Source organism: Chaetodon trifascialis, chromosome 10, assembly GCF_039877785.1.
Source record: "Chaetodon trifascialis isolate fChaTrf1 chromosome 10, fChaTrf1.hap1, whole genome shotgun sequence".
Classification (NCBI taxonomy): domain Eukaryota; kingdom Metazoa; phylum Chordata; class Actinopteri; order Chaetodontiformes; family Chaetodontidae; genus Chaetodon; species Chaetodon trifascialis.
Window position 1 is genome coordinate 5713272 of NC_092065.1, and position 20930 is coordinate 5734201.

At 40.6% G+C, this 20930-nt stretch overlaps 4 protein-coding genes across 4 annotated transcripts in view; all 4 read left to right on the forward strand.

The window, feature by feature from the left end:
- The window catches only part of LOC139337241 (uncharacterized oxidoreductase YjmC-like), a 297202-nt gene that overhangs the window by 236780 nt on the left and 39492 nt on the right, over window positions 1–20930 (forward strand). The gene's annotated exons all lie outside the window — the stretch shown is intronic.
- Window positions 337–12709, forward strand: cat (catalase). Its single transcript, XM_070971744.1, has 13 exons — window positions 337–536; window positions 1503–1674; window positions 2303–2413; window positions 4921–5051; window positions 5350–5454; window positions 5728–5853; window positions 5964–6155; window positions 6673–6825; window positions 7053–7191; window positions 7747–7877; window positions 8897–9004; window positions 10423–10506; window positions 11259–12709. The coding sequence occupies exons 1-13, from the start codon at window positions 471–473 to the stop codon at window positions 11322–11324; spliced, it is 1584 nt and encodes a 527-aa protein (XP_070827845.1). The 5' UTR covers window positions 337–470; the 3' UTR covers window positions 11325–12709.
- LOC139337845 (interferon-induced transmembrane protein 1-like) lies at window positions 14842–16117 on the forward strand. Its single transcript, XM_070972631.1, has 2 exons — window positions 14842–15116; window positions 15682–16117. Exons 1-2 carry the CDS (start codon window positions 14898–14900, stop codon window positions 15886–15888), a joined length of 426 nt encoding a protein of 141 aa, XP_070828732.1. The 5' UTR covers window positions 14842–14897; the 3' UTR covers window positions 15889–16117.
- LOC139337794 (dispanin subfamily A member 2b-like) lies at window positions 17563–18638 on the forward strand. The gene is made up of 2 exons (XM_070972560.1): window positions 17563–17840; window positions 18375–18638. Exons 1-2 carry the CDS (start codon window positions 17622–17624, stop codon window positions 18576–18578), a joined length of 423 nt encoding a protein of 140 aa, XP_070828661.1. The 5' UTR covers window positions 17563–17621; the 3' UTR covers window positions 18579–18638.

The window sequence follows — 20930 nt, forward strand, 5'->3', positions numbered from 1 at the left end:
CAGAAGCTGATTCCCATCAATGCAGTTATGCATTTACTCAAATACTCTTCCAGAGTATGATTTTATCAGTATTTTTATGTTGTCACTTTCAACAAAATATATGTCTACTTCAGGACACTTTTTACACTATACTATTTATTTGACAGCATTAGTAACTAGTTTGCTAGATTTAGTGATCTGTGCAGGAGGTGCAGCTGTGAAAACTGAGCTGCAGGAATGGTAACATACTGAGTTACATAAACACGATAGACATCCTCTGCTTTAGTGCTTTCTCCTGCAGCTCTCATGGAAAGTAGGTCAATTTCCTCTTCTCAGCCAATCAGAGGAGAGGGGTGCAAGAGGGGGCGGTGCCACATTGAGCAAAGTCCAGGAAGAAATTTCCTTCCCCGGGATACACAGACAACGCTTTTCTCCACATCACCTCCCGAGCAGTTTGTCGTCTGAACGTCCTGCAGCGCTGACCTGTCGAGATGGCTGACAACAGAGATAAAGCTACCGATCAGATGAAGCTATGGAAGGAGAACAGAGGCTCTCAGGTCTGTAGATGCCCTGCATTTGAAGTGTTTTTTCGCTGCGCAGCGCTGCATGACGGTATAAATGGGTGAGAGGTCGTTTGGGGTAACAAGCTAACGTTAACGGCCGAACACGATAGCTAGCATACCGGGCGAGCTAACATTGAAGTTTGACTTTGCAGACATGTTAATAAAATATGTACTAGCAGTCAACATATTACCGTTAACTGGATGTTTAGGGGCATTTTATAGTCGTTGTTATTGCAAAGGACTCATTAGCAAACCTGCCGGCAGCAGTTAGCTACGTGTTACAGGCTAAACTGTAACGACTCGACTAATTCTCATAATATCAAGTGGCGTTAACCACCAACCGTTTCTCAGACACCTTTTCAGACATAAAATGAGCACGAAAACTGCTTTTATGTACTAAAGGAGTGCATTTCAGTGTAAAGATATGAAGTAGGTCATTGTCCAGAGGCTTATTTGTGGTTGAACTTCACCCCTGTGTGTTACATAACCAGCTCACATCAGAGCAAACTGCTGCTGTCCCCTAAAGTTACCGTGTTGTAGTGCAACTACTGCATGTTCGTCTGGATTTAGTGTTTTTTTATCTGTGAAAATAATCAAAAGGGAGCAGATTAAGTTTGGAAGTTCATGTGATTTCATGAAGCACATTAAAATCCAGGTTTTGATTTTCAGCACTTCTGCTGAAACACTGCAAGCATCAGCTGCAGAAATGTGCACGCTTGCTCACATACTCTCATTTTTCAGGCAAGTTTTCTGTCATCGACTCATCTCAGCTCTATGGAGGAATTTCTAAACATTAGAGTTGACATACTGACTGACAGAAATCAGTCTGCAGTCTGTTTAACATGATTTAAGATTTAGTCTGTGATATGTGCACACACAAAGTGCCTTGTAATTGCCCTGACATACGTATCCTGCCTGACTGAGTGTTTTGTTGTTTAACGTGGATTCTGTGTGCAACAGAGGCCAGACACGCTGACCACAGGGGCCGGCCATCCTGTTGGAGACAAGCTGAACCTGCAGACTGCAGGACCGAGGGGTCCTCTGCTGGTCCAAGATGTGGTCTTCACAGATGAGATGGCCCACTTTGACCGGGAACGGATCCCAGAGAGAGTGGTGCATGCCAAGGGGGCAGGTGAGCTGTGGGCTCCGTCAAGACAAAACACTCTCTCAGGTCAGATTAGGGTTTTTTATGCAATCAAAGAGGAGACCCAAAACTTCATAAAGATCATTGGTGTTTTCCTTAAATCATACACAGATTTTTCATTCATGACCAATGAAGATTTTTCTGAGCTTTAAACTGTGATTGATGGTCCTGGTCAGCGCTGAGTTGAGATTATTTGGCCTCATTTTATTTTTGACTATTTTCTCCAGCACAGAATAATATTCAGACCAGTGCCTCATGTTGGAAAGACCTGCAACATAAAGTATGACTGCATTTAGTTAAGAAGTGACTTGACATTGGTGCAAAGTCAGCAGAGCGAGCTCACAAAAAAGTAGGCAGAAAGCAAATGAGGTTCTTTCTTGTTTGTGGATAAGCTCCGGTTAAAGTCTGGTCTTTGCAAACTTTCTGGATCGAGGTCAAAGACTTTGGGCAGATATTGAGCAACCTCTGTCTGTTGTCCTTCTCTGGGGGGAGCTGCTTTCCTCCCAGTGCATGGTGATATAACAGAGTAGTCAACTTTGAGCCAGACGTGTTTAAGCTGATATGAATGTGTGTACCTAATAAAAACATGCCTTATTACTTTTCCTACGTGATGTAGGGGCATTCGGATACTTCGAGGTGACTCACGACATCACTCGCTACTCCAAGGCCAAAGTGTTTGAGCATGTCGGCAAGACGACGCCTATCGCTGTCCGTTTCTCCACCGTGGGTAAGAACAAACATGTAATGTTTTAGGTGTGATTTATACCTTGTTGTTGTTTACAGTTTTCCTCCTAAAATATCCAAAATGGTGTGAAATTTCTTTTAAGGACAGTTCAGTTTAAATTTTTTCCCACCTGGAAACTCAGAGTAAAGAGCCAATAGAAAGCGCATATTAGATACAGATACAGATACAGATACAGATACAGATACAGATACAGACAACTTTATTAATCCCACCAGGGGCAATTGTTATGAACAGCTTGCAACAATACAAAATACAAGTGCACACAAGGAAAGGTAAAAAAAAAAAAAAAAAAAAAAAAGTTCAAATAAAATACCAAGGAATACAGTGGAATCAACAATGGGAGGGTCAGTAATCAATAAAATCAAGTCAAATATTCCTTATGTAAGAATAACATAGTAAAGGAATAAGAGAAGACCTTATGAAGAATTTAAAAGACGAATGGCAGAGGGGATAAAAGACTTCAAAAAGTGGTTGGTCCTACAGACTGGTGAAACATAGCGACGGCCTGAGGGCAACAGAGAAAATTCACTGGCCAGCACATGACCAGGAGATGAGAGGATAAGTTCTGCCTTCCTCAAAGTCTGTTGGTCACAAAAACTTGCCAGATCCCTCAGTTTCACTCCAGTTATCTTGGAGCAAGTTTTTATGATGTTGTGCAAGCTGTTTTTATCTCGCAGTGTAAGGTTGGGGAACCAACAGATAAAAGAAAAACACAAGAGACTTTCGATAAGGGACTGATAAAAACGACAGAGGATGGCAGGACTGACAGAAAATGAGTTTAGTTTCCGTAAAAGATGAATTCTCTGTTGCCCTCGCTTCACAATATCTTCAGTATTTAAATCAAATTTCAGGGTCTCATTAAAAAAGGTTCCTAAATACTTATATGAGGATACCCTTTCCACAATTTCACCATGAATGGTACTGTCTGTGGCTGTGTTTTTGTTGCGTCTAAAATCAATTATCAGCTCCTTAGTTTTGGACACATTTAGGTCTAAATAGTTCCTGTCACACCATGAAACAAAATCAACAAGAGCCTCCCCATGTCCTGATTCAGATCCTTGAAGAAGAGACAACAGTGCAGTGTCATCAGAAAATTTGATGAGGTAGCTGCCTTTCTTGACACTCCTGCATTCGTCTGTATATAAGATAGAAGTAAAGGGGAGAGGACACACCCTTGTGGTGAACCGGTGGACAGGGCTAAGGAGTCTGAGACACAGCTATTTACAAGAACCCTCTGCTTCCTGTTGGTTAAAAAGTCTGACAACCATAAAACAACCTGGTGGGGCAGATTAAAATCACTTATTAGTCTACTCAATAAAAGATGCGGCTGCATCAGGTTAAAAGCCGAGGAAAAGTCTGCAAATAGAAGCTGAGCGTGGGCTTGATGCTTTTCCAGATGTCTGTAGAGACAGTTAAGAATAAAAAGCTTGGCGTCATCCACACCTTTCCCTGCTTGGTAAGCAAACTGAAGTGGGTCGATTCCCCCCTGTATGTGCTGGTTATGCATTGATGCATTGATTTTTTTCATAGTATGTATTATTAGTTTCTTTCTGGGTTTTAAACCTTTGTCATCCTCTTTATTTGCAGTATTTTAATGGAATGGAGTTGTGTTCTTTGGGTTTGTATCAATAAAGCAGGTGCTGTTATGTCTTGAATAGATGTCAGCTTAAACTTTCCCTCATCGTGCTGCCCAATAAAGACTTTTTTGGCACAAACACAGACTGACTGTAGCAGGAGAATATGTTAAACTAAAAATACAGTGTCATGACAGTTTCAGAGCACTTGGTATAGAAATATGATATTTGACCTATTTCATATTAGTAGATCTTAAACTTTGGATTTGTATCTGCTCTAAAATGAGTGAAACTAGTCATTGATTTTAAGATTTAATGAGGACGCTGGTTGTTTCAGTATAGGCTACTTTTAGTTTAACACAGTCATTGGCCCTGGAGTTTACTTATATTTAGGGGCTTGCCTAAACCCCACCTGTTCAGTGGCTGGCAGGTCAGACTGTGTTTGTATTGAGCAGTTTCCAGGTGTGAATGTGATCTGAGCACATTGCTCTCAGCGAAACTCCCCTGAATAAATTAAGGTGAGGGGAAAAACAGGATTAGTACAAGCAAGAGTTTAAGATTGCATGTCTTTTATCAACTGAGATCACAGCTACAAAGACCACCCTGTCTTGTTTGCTTTATCTGACCGGTGGTCCACAACCCAAAAATATTCAGTTTAATGTAAGACAAAGAAAAGCAGCAGATTCTCACATTTGAGAAGCAGGTCATCAAATTTAAAGCACTTGTACTTGAAAGATGAATGAATCATCAAAACAGTTGGCAGCTTTTTTTTCTGTGGATTGACTAATCGGTTGATGAACTAATTGTTGAAGCTATAATTTACTTTGAATTAAGAACAATGGCTTTATCAGCGCCTTGTGTGCATTTGTATAATATATGAGTGACGTGGTTTCTCTCATTTTCATTGTATTTCAGCCGGCGAATCAGGATCAGCAGACACAGTGCGAGACCCCCGAGGCTTTGCAGTCAAATTTTACACTGAGGATGGCAACTGGGACCTGACAGGCAACAACACCCCCATTTTCTTCATCAGGGACGCCATGCTGGTGAGTGGGAGTACTGCAGGTGTGTGAGCCAAAGTGACTCTGCATTACTTTAGTGGTGAATGAGTCTGAAGTTTTCTTTCAAACATGTAAACAGATAAAGGAAGAGTTTTCAGAATTAGTTTCATCAGTCACAGGTTGTTAAAAACCAACAGTTTAATGAATTCCAGAAAGAAACACACAGAAGCCAAACCTCTATGTCATCCTGCAGCACAATACACATTTAATAACAATCTTTCTGTGAGTATGAATCAAGTATAAAACATACATGACATTGATCGGCCCTCTTTACCCTGTGCAGTTCCCATCCTTCATCCACTCCCAGAAGCGCAATCCCCAGACCCACATGAAAGACCCCGACATGGTGTGGGACTTCTGGAGCCTGAGACCTGAGAGTCTGCATCAGGTAGCTGCCGCCGAGCCTGAGGCTGATGTTGAAGACAGATTCTAGCCAAGCGTACAGACAAGTATATCAGGGAGGGAAATGACTCAGTTCATGGCACTATTTTCAATTAACGTTGACAAAATATTCTCCGATAATGAAGTGTTGCAGTTGATAGCTGCCTCATTGTATTTATAGTTGCAGAAATCGTTTGGTTTACATCGACAGTAGTTGGCACAGAAAGCTTTGCAGGCCTCGTCATTATGTTGTGTCTTCTGTCCCGTATCTCTTGCACAGGTGTCTTTCCTGTTCAGTGATCGAGGTTTGCCTGATGGCCACCGTCACATGAACGGCTACGGCTCTCACACCTTCAAACTGGTCAATGCTGACGGCGAGTGTTTCTACTGCAAGTTCCACTACAAGGTCAGTTTGAGCCTACGTTTAGCCCTTATTTAACTTCATAGATCCACCTGCTGGGATTTTGGTGTTGCTTGGTTATGTCATCTGTTATGTCCTGCGTGGATGTTTTTTAGACTGATCAAGGAATAAAGAACCTGTCGGTCGAGGAGGCAGAGCACCTGGCTTCCACCAACCCAGATTATGCCATTGGAGACTTGTTCAACGCCATTGCCAATGGCAACTTCCCATCCTGGACCTTCTTCATCCAGGTCATGACTTTCGAGCAGGCTGAGAAGTTCCAGTTCAACCCGTTCGATCTTACCAAGGTACCACATCCCTACACAGCAGCTGTAAAAATGTGTGCGATTAGTCTAATAGTTGATTAAAAGTTGTTACCCTCGCTAGTTGACACCAGAAATACCAGCTGATTCACACATGTACACATTTAATATACAGGATGTGTGGGCAAAGTCGCTTAGAATGCCCCTCTGTGAAAACAGCTTCAGACGCAGCAGAGAAACATTTTTAGAACTCTATAGCAGTTACAGGGTGAAGATAACCAAATAAAAAGTTCAAGCTGTTACTGCGCAACTGTAGCATGGTTTAATTGCATATTTTATAAATTCATAGAAAGCAGTGTCTTGATGAACATCTCTGGGGCAGCTGTAAAATTTGCATTTGGACTGTGTGGTCTCAGCAGCTTCATTTTCATATCACTTTGTGTCACTTTTTGTAAGTTGTGATTTAGCCTCCCAGTGTACAAAAGCAGCAGGTGTTTACAGGAATGATTCAGCCCAGCAGTGGGCTACAGTATTTTTCAGCTAATGGACTTTTCTCATTCAGGTTTGGTCACATAAAGAATACCCTCTGATCCCTGTGGGCAAAATGGTACTCAACCGGAACCCAGTCAACTACTTTGCAGAGGTGGAGCAGCTGGCCTTTGACCCCAGCAACATGCCACCGGGCATCGAGGCGAGCCCCGACAAGATGCTGCAGGTAACGCCACAGCAGACTTTGCCCCGACATCTTCGTCTGTCAGATTGAATAGATAATTAAATGCTGAATCTTAAAATCTTTCACATGTTGTTGAAACACTTACCTGTTTTTTTCTTTATATTCGGTCAACACCCAGTAGCAAACTATTCAGAACCCACATGCTGTGGAGTCCCTCTCTGACAGTAGAGATCTACAGTGGTGTGATACTCCACCTTGTCTTTGTGTAGGGTCGTCTGTTCTCCTACCCAGACACACACCGACACCGGCTGGGAGCCAATTACCTGCAGATCCCCGTCAACTGCCCCTTCAGGGCCCGTGTGACCAACTACCAGCGTGACGGTCCGATGTGCATGTTTGACAACCAAGGTAAGTCAAAGTCCAGCCTGCGTGTGTTTCTTTGTGTACCAATATTCTTAACTGTTAAATCAGAAGGTGAAGCTAGACGCAGGCAGGAAATTTGCATGATCGCTGATCACATCATTCAGGCCATCATCTGTAACTTTGATCAGAAGACGGGATGCACCCCACCGTTAAAATACTGGTGGCTCACCACTGTGGCTAACCAGTATCCTGGAGAATACCAAAGAATTATTTTTAACTTTGAGCAATTAGTGCAGTTAAAACAGTTGAGATGATGATAGAACATATGAGTATTTTGACAGCATGTATCAGTGTTTATAATGTGAGCTTTAGTGAACAAAATATCAAGAATGACAGCCACAAAACTGCTAATATTGTACTGCGCTTGGATTTTTGGTGAAACTGTCCTTTAACTCTTCCATGCAGATGCAGTACCAATTGTTGCCCAACAGATGTCGCCATTTAGACTGAATCAAATGTTTGACAAATGACACATTCAAGCCAACAGCATTTCTTTTCTTCCTACCCAACTCACCAGTGTTTGGTCTGTCTGGACTCTAGGTGGTGCTCCAAACTACTATCCCAACAGCTTCAGTGCCCCAGACGCCCAGCCTCACTTTATGGAGTCCAAGTTCAAGGTGTCTCCAGATGTGGCACGTTATAACAGCGCAGATGACGACAACGTCACACAGGTAAACATGGCCGCCATTTGTGCACACAAAAGGTAGATAAGTGTGTTTTTGATCTGAGTATCACATATATTCATTCACACACTTCCCAGCTGAACTTTGATGTGCTGAGATATTAAGGGACAGAGGGCAAAGCAATCTGTTGTGTTTCTTTCATATAAAGCTTTCATATAAATTAAAGCTCACCTCAGCCACTGTTCTCCTGATTGAGGAACTGTGGCGCCATCTAAAATCTTGAGGAAATTTTGAAGTCTAAAAAAGATTTAATTAAAAACAGTCTGAACTAAAACCTTCAACTCTTCACTAGTTTTACGAGGTAACCGTTAACTGTGCTCATTATTCTATAGCAAATCATTTAAAAACAAGTATTTCCAACAGAATTATGTTTGAAGTTTGAAGTTTAGTATATTTAGCCAGTTATTTAATTTTTTATGCATCACCAGATGGAATATAATCTGTTTCTTCACAAAAAAAAAAGTTTGTTCTCAGTTAAATATTCTTCTAAGGCTGCACTCAACAATATTTCTCTGTCTGCAACGGATTAAGTGATCACTGGTGTGAGAAAGGTGTCACATGGTGCCTGACCTACAGAGAGTGATCACCCGAAAATTTCAGTCTCTTTGATTTGGTGTTCTGGCTCTGTGTTGTACACTGTATTGGTTTTGTCACTTCTCTCTTGCACGATTTATTTCTGCGAAAAAGCTCCACATAACCTCCTGTGGACTTCCTGCCCGACACCAAGCTGCAGACAGACAATGTCAGCAACTAGCTGGTGAACATAGTGGAGCATGAACCTGACATGAAGATCAATCAATGATCAATTACTTTGTTGAACTTAAAAAGACAGTAAGGTAAATAAGGTCATTGTTCATTCACATGTCTGGCTAACAGTGTGTTGGCAGGGCATTGATAGTGTTCCTTTTTAAACTGCAGTTTCTTTATTAAATGCACATAAACGAATCTCATTTTGATTTGATCACTTTGTCCAGGTAGTTAGCTTTTATCTGTGTGTTTTATTGCAGGTTCGTACCTTCTACACCCAGGTACTTAACGAGGCGGAACGCCAAAGACTTTGCCAGAACATGGCAGGGGCCCTGAAGGGAGCCCAGCTCTTCATCCAAAAACGCATGGTGAGTCCTCGTCTCCTTATAGTGTCCACGCAGTCGGAGTCACCCGGTCTTTTGTGTAGCCATGCTTTAATCTTTAATACTCTTTTTGAGTATCCAATGTCAAGAGTTTTCTTAAAATGGGATTTGCATTGTTCATCATTTGACATTTAGTTTTAGATGGAAAAAAAAAAATCTATTTGATAAAGAATGATTGATAGCTGTTGGGCTGGTGAACCAAAGGATGTGGTTTTTAGAGCACCAAATGTGCACCAGTGTGCTGCACTCAGGAAGTGGTTATGTGGGTGTATGTTTTGCATGCATATGGCAGGTTCACCATGCGTTACAAACACCAAAACTTTTAAAAGGACAAAATTTAAACAATTGAATGAAGAAGAAAAAAACTGTGAGCATATTTTATTTTTATTTATTTATTAATTAATTTATTATTTATTTTTTTAATAATATAGTGGTATGTAGTGAATCTTCACTTATCTTTGATGGCACTCTCAGAACATTTAGCTTTTTTTGTGTGCAGAAAACCAAAGACGGGTCATCAGCTACATATGTGCAAGGCTGGGCTGGATGTTGCCTGCAGGCCTCACTGAAGAGGTCTGGTTGTTTATGTTGTACAAGCAGGTTGGCGAAGTATTTGAGGGATAAACCACTTTAAACCAAATTATATACAAGCAGGACAATCTGGAATTTTTTTGTTGTAGAGGACTGAAATGGTAACTTGAGTTTTGTCCCTATTGAGACAGAGAAGGTACTGGGACAACACTGTTATCAAACCAAGAGTTGAATCATGTGTCAGTGTGCTACTGCGGATGTAACAGCAGAAGCACAGTAACCAAATTCTTCAAATCTGGACCAGATTAATCCGCCATAGTATCACACAGAGATCCACCAGAGATTTTCAAACTAACACAACAACAAAGCAATTATGCTTCATTCAGGAATTCAGTTTTATTTCCATGGAGGATGCTCTCTGCAAAGAGTTTGACTTTCACTTTGCACTGCGGTCAGATTATGGGGTTTCACTTTCACAGAACTGTCTATCACAAGCTAAAAACTGTGTCAGACTCTGAATCTCTTAAAACGGATGATGATGTTGAGAAATTGTCTTAAGCCCCTGAAAACCTTAATTCTTATGTTTATTCTTATGCTGCAACAGTAAACAACTAACATATAACCATCAGTTAAAAAACATCTTTAGGTTTCATTAATTAGCAGTTTAACACTCAAACTCGATTGACAGTAACCAAACAATCCTCCAGCTGTCATCAACTGTTGCTAAATCCTGATTGATGCACAGAGGACATCCTGTTTTCCAAGAACAGCCGAACAGAAATGGCTCTGACTGTGGCGGACGCTTCGAGTAAGGCTGATTGAGAAAAGATGTTTTCGGGGCCTTTAAGTGTCACTGTCTGTTCTTCATGCAGGTGGAGAACTTGAAGGCTGTCCATCCAGACTATGCAAACAGGGTCCAGACCCTTCTCAACAAGTACAACGAGGAGGCCCAGAAGGTAAACCCAGTCCCAATCCAGTCTAGTAAAAAGTGTTCAGTAATACTCCATCTCCCAGGGACGTCGATGTGGTCACTCCATCCATCCCTTCATTCATGGTTCTCGCACCATTACGACTTTGACATTTCTGGTTTCGAGTGAAATGGCTTGACAATCGTTGGATGGATTGCAGGGCTAGGGGCTGTTCTCAGAGGATGAGTTTGGAAATATTTGTTCTGTTGGATCCAAAGATGGGTCAAAATACAGGTTTCATCATTGTTTTTGGTAACACATTAAGGTTCACATATTCACTGTTAACTAGTTGCTTATGATTAGCATTTTAGTAGCATATTAGCTCTTTATTAGTCATTTTAAAGCACTTACTAATGTCTTATTCTGTATGACCATATTCTACAACTACTCAGCCATTATCTAAGAGTTTTCCCTCAAGTTTGTTTTACAGGAATTACGATGTAAATAACCCAACCTTTACTCTAACCCCCAGAACAACACATTAATAAGTGCTTTGTAATGACAAAAGGGCCAATATGCATCACATTTAAAGATATAGCATAAGACAGATACATGGTGAGAACACACGTGATGAAATGCAGAAATGTAAGAATTTAAGACACTAAGCACATTGCTCAGAGGACGTTTTCAATTTTTATTTCACATTTTAAATGCATGTTCACTATGCTGGACATATTCTGTACATTCTGATAATTAATACCATCTTTCTCTCTCCGTCCCTTCCACTTTGTCTCTCACAGACCACAAATGTGCACGTCTACAGCCGTCCAGGAGCCTCAGCCATGGCTACGTCCTCCAAGATGTGATGCCTTAAATTTCCACCGGAGGAACCCCCCTAATATCTTAGAGCAAATGCACTTACTATCAACTGCTACTACCAGGAAAAAGATTGGGCTTAACTTTCCAATTACGAGACTGAAATATTAACCTTGTAGCGTCTGGGTCGGGGTTAGTTCATTTTCAATTCATGCAATCCAAACAGTTGATTTTCTTTAAAATTCTCAAAGGTCGCAAAGTTCAGAAGGCTCTTGATCTCTGATAAAACCTTGGTGAATAAATTTGTCTTGACTGAACAGCTGTTTTGAAAAAAAATCACCGGGATTCGTTTTTTACAAATGAAAACTGCTTCATGGTGCGTATTGTTGATCGGTGAAACATGCCAAATTTCAGTGCTTGACTTTTACCACATAAAGCCTTGAAAGCAATTTAAAAGTAGTTTATTTTATTTGCAATTGAATTTGCTTGCATTAAATCAGGTAACCCCCACGGCCGTTCAATGACGAGTGACGATTGTTTCCTGTAATTCCTCAGGTTGTGTGTGAACTGCTACATCATGATCGTCCAACTCTTTTCTTAAGCTGAAGTTTAAAGGAAACAAATCGGGCTGTTCCAAAGGTCTCCTGTCAACATTCAAATAACGTTTGTCAAAAAGAAAACCTAAATGTTGGTTCAATTGAGTAGAAATCTTGATTTGCTCTGCAGGATTGGCCTGCAGCTTTGCTCATGCCACTGTTTTTGTTCTCACTGTGAGCAGTGATCAGTTTTGGATAGTTTTCCTTGAGCGCCACAGACAATAGTTATGATGGCGGGCGTCTGCGGATCTCCGCGGACAAGCAAATCATGAAGAGCAAATTTTTTTTAACTACAGCTAAAACTCCATAGTGCCTTTTTGTGTACTAAAACTACCAAATACAGATGACTTTAACCTTAAACTGGGAGAATCAACTATGAGTTGCTCGATTTGATATTGTAGTTTTCATGTGTCCGTGCTTCTGTATGTTTGTAACACGAGTGACTTAAAGATGTAGATTGGTGGTAAATGTACGGTGACTCTCATGTGAAATTGCATTCAAAACTCTTTTTTTCCAACTACCCACAAATTTCCTCTGTTGTGGTTTTGTTTGGGTTGAAGGGCATATCACAGAATCTAAGCTTGGAGATGAGCCGGATCAGGTTTAAAGATATGAACTTGGTCGCTTTCATCTTGTGAAGAGACCCCAAAGATCCTCAAGAGGATGCCAATGATCAGATGTATCACTGTCCAACCTGCTGTTGTGTATTTGTAACCTCTTGAATGTTCTGGATCTGAATGCCACTGACTTTTTTCCCTTTTGTTTGAGTTGTAAACCTCTTTCAGATGATGTGTATTTAGTGCCTGTATTAATTAATTTGTAATCAATGCTTGGCAGCAGCTGTCTTTTCTCTTCATTTCTTCTCCTGAAGCCTGTTTGCATCTTCATGAATCTTTGACACAGTTTGTGTGACAGGAATCAGATGGCAGCAAAACAGGTGTGATCTGACACGAGCTGCTTTCTTTGTGACACCGTAGAGCTCTGTCTGTTTGCTAGCTGACCCAGTTGTTTGGTGAACCACTGGACATGTGCATGCCTGTAGGCTTTTGAATCTAGCATCAGCAGCAGCAACTGCTGATTTCAGATTTCAGTTTTAGGAAAACAAGACAAAGCCCGAGTCCCAAATCCATACTACAGACTACTTCCATACATTTTCTGCACTTAATCATCCATTCCTATACAAAAATATCAACAAACTTTACCGTTTTATAATAACAGGATATAATAAGAGACATCTGATGCGAATCAAACTGCATGTTTGTAAGCTACTGCCAGTTGAACTTCACAAAGACATCAACATGTTTTTAAATGTACTTCTTGTACCCACATTTTTTTTACTTATTTTGTCAGCAGTGAGCAACTCCTCGATTTCCTCGAGATGAGCGAGTGAAGAGTGGATCAACAGTACTAAGAAATCAACAGAATGTATTGTGCTGTCTGTTTTACACACTCAAAGAAGTCTGCAGACATGCTAGCTCATTAGGGCTGAATTCTAAATACAGAGTACAGCTCGGCCATTACATCATTTTTGCAGGTATGTAAGTTTTGGACTAAATGATGACTTGATGATGATCACCAAAGCTATTGTATAACAATTCAAAGTGAAAAATAAACAGATTCAATAACCTGCTGGTGGTGGAACAGGGCAGGTCAGGGGATTGCCCAAGTCGTTAGGATTCATCTTCTAAGGACCATGAATGTCTGAACAAAAGTTCATAACAATGCATCCAATAGGCCCAAAGTGATGACTTCAACTTCTAGTTTACCTACATTTCCATTCAGGTTCTGGTTGCTTTTCACGTGCAGCAGAGCAGCATGTTACACCACTACATTTCCCCTCCAAGAAAAAAGCTCAGAAAAGATTGCACTGCATCCTACCTACTGTCCTCCACCATCACCTCTTTGTCTTCCTCCTCAAGAGAGGGCTGAGGTGATTGCTGGCCGGCTCAGTGACTGGCCCTACCGCAGACTCCAGGTCACTGTGGAAAAGAGAACAAGGGGTAAACTAAAAACTTCTAATTTTAAGGGACTCAGAAGCTCATTCATAGCGATGTCATTATTACAGTAACTGTAGGCATACAGGTGGCCCAGTGATACCTTGGTTTCTCTGTTTTATGCTAATGGAATAATTTGTTAACTTTATTTTTTTATCTTTTTACTGAAATCCTCAAGCAAAGCAGCTACTTATTTATATTTGTGTTATGTTATGTTGTGTTGAATTTAATTCATCCATGTTTCCTGATGGTGCAGTCAGACTTGTTATTCAGCTGAGGTTTTCTGTCTGTGAGGCCTGTGTCTCAGCGGCTGCTTTCAGAGAACAGTTTCATTTATCAATAAATTTAAGTTTCACTTTTGTGGCTCATAACTCCGGCATGTGCTTGTGGCAGTTTGAGGACTGAAGGGTATACACGCTGCCCTTGCTTTCCACAATATTGTTTTATCACGTCCTGTGTATAATTTTGACTGAGTAAAAAACTTCTGATGCTTGATGTTTTGATATTTGATCAAATGGCAGCACAACAGATTCTTGCTATTTCTGAACTTTATCTGTTCAGTGCTTGTATTAGCCAAGAAAGGGCCTGATATTTTATCTCATCAGCTTGTTTTGTAAATCACTGGGAAATGTCTGGATCTGGTTTTCTACTTTACAAACAGGTATCAGCTTCTGGTCCAGTTTCCACGCAGATTCCATCTGTGTTTCAGGCTCTGTGATGGAGACATATCTCACCACCAGCCCTAAAAAAACAAAAGGAGGCCACATTTCTACATGAAGTCAGAAGTGACTTCCAATCTGGCTGCTCATCTTTTGCAAATTTACTTTTAAATATGGCAGATGAAGATTTCATTTCATTTGTTGGGGGAAGCAAAAAGTCATGTACTGCATGCTGGCACATGTGCGTCTCATTGGCTGTAGGTAAAAAAAATCTGTGTTAATTTCCCTAAAAGGAAAGAGAAAGTTACAGTCACACTTCATTTCCTGGGCACCTTCTTGCACTTCACTTCAAACTCCAAACTGCAGCTGAGCTAATGGCGATGAATCCTGCTGGTCACCCGGCTGAGGCTGTTCCACTGCAGGGCAGGTATGACGGGCTCCCAGGACAGCCAGGAGCAGCCACAGTGGTCCAGTACACCACTGTGAACATCAACTCTGAGCCCCCCAAGGACCACATCATCTGGTCCCTGTGCTGCTTCGCCTACTCAAACCCCTGCTGCCTCGGACTGGCGGCTCTCATCTTCTCTATCAAGGTGAGTTTGTGCGCAGTGGTTCTGAATTGCTGAATTACATCATTCATGGGCAAAATTTCTATTAGTGTCCATTATAAAAGTGAAAAAGAGACAGTTTTGGCACTGTTTGCAATCTCAAATGTCAGCCCTTGAAAAGGTCACATAGTTTTACTGGAAAATGGCGAAGGCGTTAGCAACTTTTTTGCAAGCAAATAAGACACAACATTTAGAGGACAGCTGAGGGGACGGGGAATCTTCTTATTTAAGATTTTAGATATTATTAGCCATAAAAAAATACTAACTACACCACAATAAAACACAAAAACTTATGACAAGGGGAAAAAAAATCTGATAAATCAACATTCTTGAAGATCAAGAATCAAAGATGGAACAATTACACAGAAACAAACTATATGTGGGAAAAGCGAGACTGGATGAAAATGGAAAAAACAATCACATGGAAATACAGCAAATAAGAATTTACAGGAGATTCTGAGATTTGGTCTATGCTCAGTGTTGACAGCTGAAGTTCCCTTCAGGTCGGGCATGATCACTTCTAAAAATCTATATGCTTCGGTCCCCTCAGGCCAGAGACCGCAAGGTGGTTGGAGATCTGGAGGGTGCCCGACACTACGCCTCCACTGCCCGCTGCCTCAACATCGTGTCCACAGTCCTGGCACCCATCATTTTCATCATTTCTCTTATTGTAATCATCTCCATGATTGCAGAGATACAAAATATGATCAGATCACACACCACATTCAGACACAATTCTGAATGGCCCTTCAACTAAAATAGTACTGGAGTTGTCTGCAGCTGTGGCTCAGTGAAACTTGTGTTTTCTGCTTTATGCTCATGGCGCAATTTGTATGTTTTATGCCTTTTCACTTACTCAAGCAAAAAAAAAGATATGCATTTTATCTGTATTACAAAAATTTAAACAGAGCTAAGAAGTGTTTTCTGAACTGCTGTTGGCACTCATGTTTAAATGCCAGACTTTGTTTTCAAATTGAGGTTTCCTGGGAGCAGTTCCATTTGTCAATAAATCAAATAGATAACAATTTTTTGTGTTTTGTGATTCTTTGAATGTGCTAGTGAGATTTTGAACATAAAAAAAGATTGTGGTTGTAAGCACAGTGGCATTACTGTCTGCAGTTGTTAGGTGTCTTTTCCCAGTGTTTCTTCCCTTCCTTTTCCCCTAGTGTTATTTGTCTGTCTGTCTGTCTGTCTGTCTGTCTGTCTGTCTGTCTGAGAATGGGCGGTCCTTTCCCCATGCACCGTAACTAATTACCTGCACACCTGAGGCGTGTTGGAGCTGATTGCTGGCAGCATTTAGGGAAAGCTCTCTGGTCTTGTGGTTGCCAGTTCATCCTGATCTCAACCGTGTGAACGTCCTGTCTCAGTGTGAGTAACTCCAAGAAAAGCCTTTGTCGGTTCTGCTCTGGTGTGTTGTCCTGGAACTTATCCAGTGGATTTTTGTGTTGCCCTTTTTAGGCTTATGATCTTCTTCTGCTCTTTCTTTCAGCGTGCTCAGTCCTGCTCGGTGTGCCTATCAGCCTCAGTCTCCAGCATGGTGTTTTTCGTTATCTCCACTCAGTTTGAGTGTGCCTTTTGTTCCTCTTTTTGTAAATAAATCTAGTTTGTGTTTTGTGACATTGTCTCAGTTTTTGTTCTGCACTTTGAGTCCTGAAATATTACTTACTGAGGAAAATCCTCACAGCATTTACCTTTTCACTCTGTTACGGGTGGATATTTCATGTCATTGTTGCGCGCCAATAAACATAAAAAGTTTTTAAAGAGCACTTCCTAAAGGGGACACACATGATGCATAACTGTTAGCTTCTCTCAGAGGCTCCAATTCACACAGCTGCACAGTGATTAATATTACAGAAGCTAGAACATGTCAGCTAACAACTGGCAAGCTAACATAAACAAGATTCAGCTGTGGTTATGGAGTCAATAAAATCTGGTTTACGTTGTAAATGTGATTTATTCAAGAAAATGTCTTACTCATTCTTTGCCTTAAGTTAACCTTCCAAAGTAGCTGGCACACTTTCAGAGCTGCTTCTCTCCACAGATACTTGTACCAATGGCTAATGTGTGTGAGGGGTGGCGTATACAGACCTTTGAAATAGCAGGGGCTGAGCCCTAAACACAGCAAGTGAGCCGTGCATGTGTTTTTGGAATAAATCAATTTATTAGTCAATAGTATCCTTAAGTTTCACCTGGATGAAATCAAACCCAGTGTATAGATGTAAAAAGTTGAATTTTACACGAAACTGATTGCAAAAAGAACATATGTAATACTGGATACAGTACTACACGTAAATAAATGTTATTGTGTCGTTCGTCTGCTTGTGGTCACAAGTGTGGCCAGCTTGCTTTTGCCTCATTGGCTTCCTGTGGAAAAAAACAGATCTGTGCTAATCCCCCCAGAAAAATTCAAAAGGAGACTGACAGAGTGACACTTCATTTCCTGGGCACCTTCTTGCACTTCACTTCAAAGTCCAAACTGCAGCTGAGCTAATGGCGATGAATCCTGCTGGTCACCTGGCTGAGGCTGTTCCAATGCAGGGCAGGTATGACGGGCTCCCAGGACAGCCAGGAGCAGCCACAGTGGTCCAGTACACCACTGTGAACATCAACTCTGAGCCCCCCAAGGACCACATCATCTGGTCCCTGTGCTGCTTCGTCTACTCAAACCCCTGCTGCCTCGGACTGGCGGCTCTCATCTTCTCTATCAAGGTGAGTTTGTGCGCAGTGGTTCTGAATTGCTGAATTACATCATTCATGGGCAAAATTTCTATTAGTGTCCATTATAAAAGTGAAAAAAGAGACAGTTTTGGCACTGTTTGCAATCTCAAATGTCAGCCCTTGAAAAGGTCACATAGGGTTACTGGAAAATGGCGAAGGCGTTAGCAACTTTTTTGCAAGCAAATAAGACAGAACATTTAGAGGACGGCTGAGGGGACGGGGATTTTAGAAAATATTAGCCGTAAAAAAAAAAAAATCCAATAAAACACAAAAACTTATGACAAGGGGAAAAAAATCAACATTCTTGAAGATCAAGAATCAAAGATGGAACAATTACACAGAAACAAACTATATGTGGGAAAAGCGAGACTGGATGAAAATGGAAAAAACAATCACATGGAAATACAGCAAATAAGAATTTACAGGAGATTCTGAGATTTGGTCTATGCTCAGTGTTGACAGCTGAAGTTCCCTTCAGGTCGGGCATGATCACTTCTAAAAATCTATATGCTTCGGTCCCCTCAGGCCAGAGACCGCAAGGTGGTTGGAGATCTGGAGGGTGCCCGACACTACGCCTCCACTGCCCGCTGCCTCAACATCTGGTCCACAGTCCTGGCATCCATCATGATCCTCATTTCTTTTATTGTAATCATCGTCGTGTCTGTACAGGCACATAATGCGGTCAGAACATACCACTCTTACAATTACAATTCCAGATGGAACAACTGAAATTGTTTTTTAACTTTCTGCAGCTGTGGCTCAGTGAAACCCTGTGTTTTCTGCTTTATGCTCATGGTGCAATTTGTACCAATTTGTGCTTTTTACTTACATCCTCAATCAAAAAACCTATGCATTTTTATCTGTATTACAAAAATCTTAAATGGGACCCATCTCTTCACAAAGAGAACAGTTTAAAGTCAATAAAAGTGTTTGTTTCATAAGTCCAACTGTGTTTCTTAAATCTGAGTGAAAAAACACGGAGGGAATGATGGGCGTACCAACATGCTGTGTGTGTAACAACAGTAAGATATTACAAGTAACCCTCACTACAATGTGCAATTCAGGGAGTTTCTCTGTGTGGGTAGAGTCTACCCACATTGCACCTCCCTTCCTGCTTACTTCCCTTTTTCTTCTTCTTTTTTTGGATCATCCGAAGTTTACATCTAAAGTGAGAAACTAACGGTTTGTTTTGCACATCTCAAACTTTCATATTAAGTTACTCATATTTATCTGCAGCAAAATTAGCTATTTACACATCTAAAACATAATGCCAGAATGTGTGATTACTGCATTTTTATCTCGCTGTCCAATAACACAATTAAGTTGTTTCTATAATTTAAAGAAAAACAAACAAACTGAGGCATAAAAGGCATGATAATGATTTAAAATAAGCAACAGGTAATCAATTTGATAACTGCATATCTTATGTGGAAGTATTTTAAGTATTTAATTTTAAAATTTTATTTTTGTTTATTCTTATTCATATGGACATGATCAAGCTCAATCATCTATTTATTTTCTGATACACTGAGTACTTTCTAAAATATAATGGTGTCTGTAACTGAGTGGTGCAGGAATATGCTTGATATCTCTTCCCATGTAGATATTAGTCACTGAGGAGTGTAAACACCATTCATTTCAGTGGAAAGCACCCAGAGAGCTGAAATAATAGCCAAAGGTAAATAATGATGGGTGGGCCTTATCTGTGAGCTCCATGCTTGGAGGAGTCAGAGTTTACATAACTGCATGTGATTTTTCTGATTCAGTTGCTCCCTGGGACCAGCTTGGTTTTGCTGTATCTATTTTAAGTCATTAAAACGTATTTTACATTAAGCTCTGAAGGCTACGAGTCTGAACCCATCTAGCCCTGGTGAAAATTTCTATTCCAAAATGCTGCAGCGAGAGACTGCAGACAGATGGGATTCAGCTGGTAGTGAATTTTTTTCCCCACTTCAAAAACAAAACGTTCTCCATAGTGCACCTGCATGTGTTCTCGTCTGCTGAACAACTTTCATCGCACAACCACAAACGGCTAGACTTACGCAGTGACATCTACTGAGGGCAGAAGCCGAGCAGCACGTTCACAAACATCAATACTGCATAAAGTGTTAAATTATGAGCACTGCAGCCCATAAAAACATATTACACCAATACATTTGGAAAATAAACATTGAAAGTGGCGTCCCTTTTAGATGATATAAAACAGTAGGAAGTAACCAGGAAATGGCATTTTAGTTGCAGTACAAAAATCTGGCAATGACACGTGATGCTAGGGGAAAAATGCTTGATGCACTTTCACTCATTCTAATGTCAAGCTGGGGCAACAAATTAGATTTTTAAGTTGATGGTCGTCCAGATCAATTATTCAATAATAAATAAATAAAGTTGGTTATATAAGAATATACCACTGAGGGATGGGAAATATTTTTAGAGAAATGCTGCAACAGTAGTTCATTCATCTGAATGTATTTACGTACAAACAGCACATTTATAGTATACATCATTATTTTTAGAAAGGGCAATCCTAGAATGTGTAAACTGCACATAATGCAAAGTGCTTTTATCTTGAACGGCACAAAGAGTCAAGTGACTGTATTTCACATGTCAGAGGCTAAAAAAAGTTTGATATTTTGCTGTCAGCTGAATAGCAAATATGAAAATCTAATGTATTTTGGCAAGGATTCCTGAGCAGAGCTTGAGAGCCATAGAACCAAGATGACGATACAGTTTGACACTGTAGAACAAATGTTTTGGCAGATTAATTTCTTACTGATTTGCTGTCAGAAATACTTTGTGTCCTACAAGGAGAGACACTCACTGTCAGCCAGACAAATCCATGGAGGATGCAGACTGCACCATGCTGCCAGAAAACTGGCCAGTGACACATGAATGTTACCTGAATGCTGACATCATCTGCAATGAAAAGTGAAAAATTAATGTAAAGAAATATTGAGTTTTAGAGGTTTAAATATTATGTGGATGGTAAGTAACTGAAAAGTGTAAGAAAATGTACTGACAATTACTGACCTGACATCTAAGAAAAACTCAGAGGAGATTTTTTCAAAGATTCCAGGGGCCCGT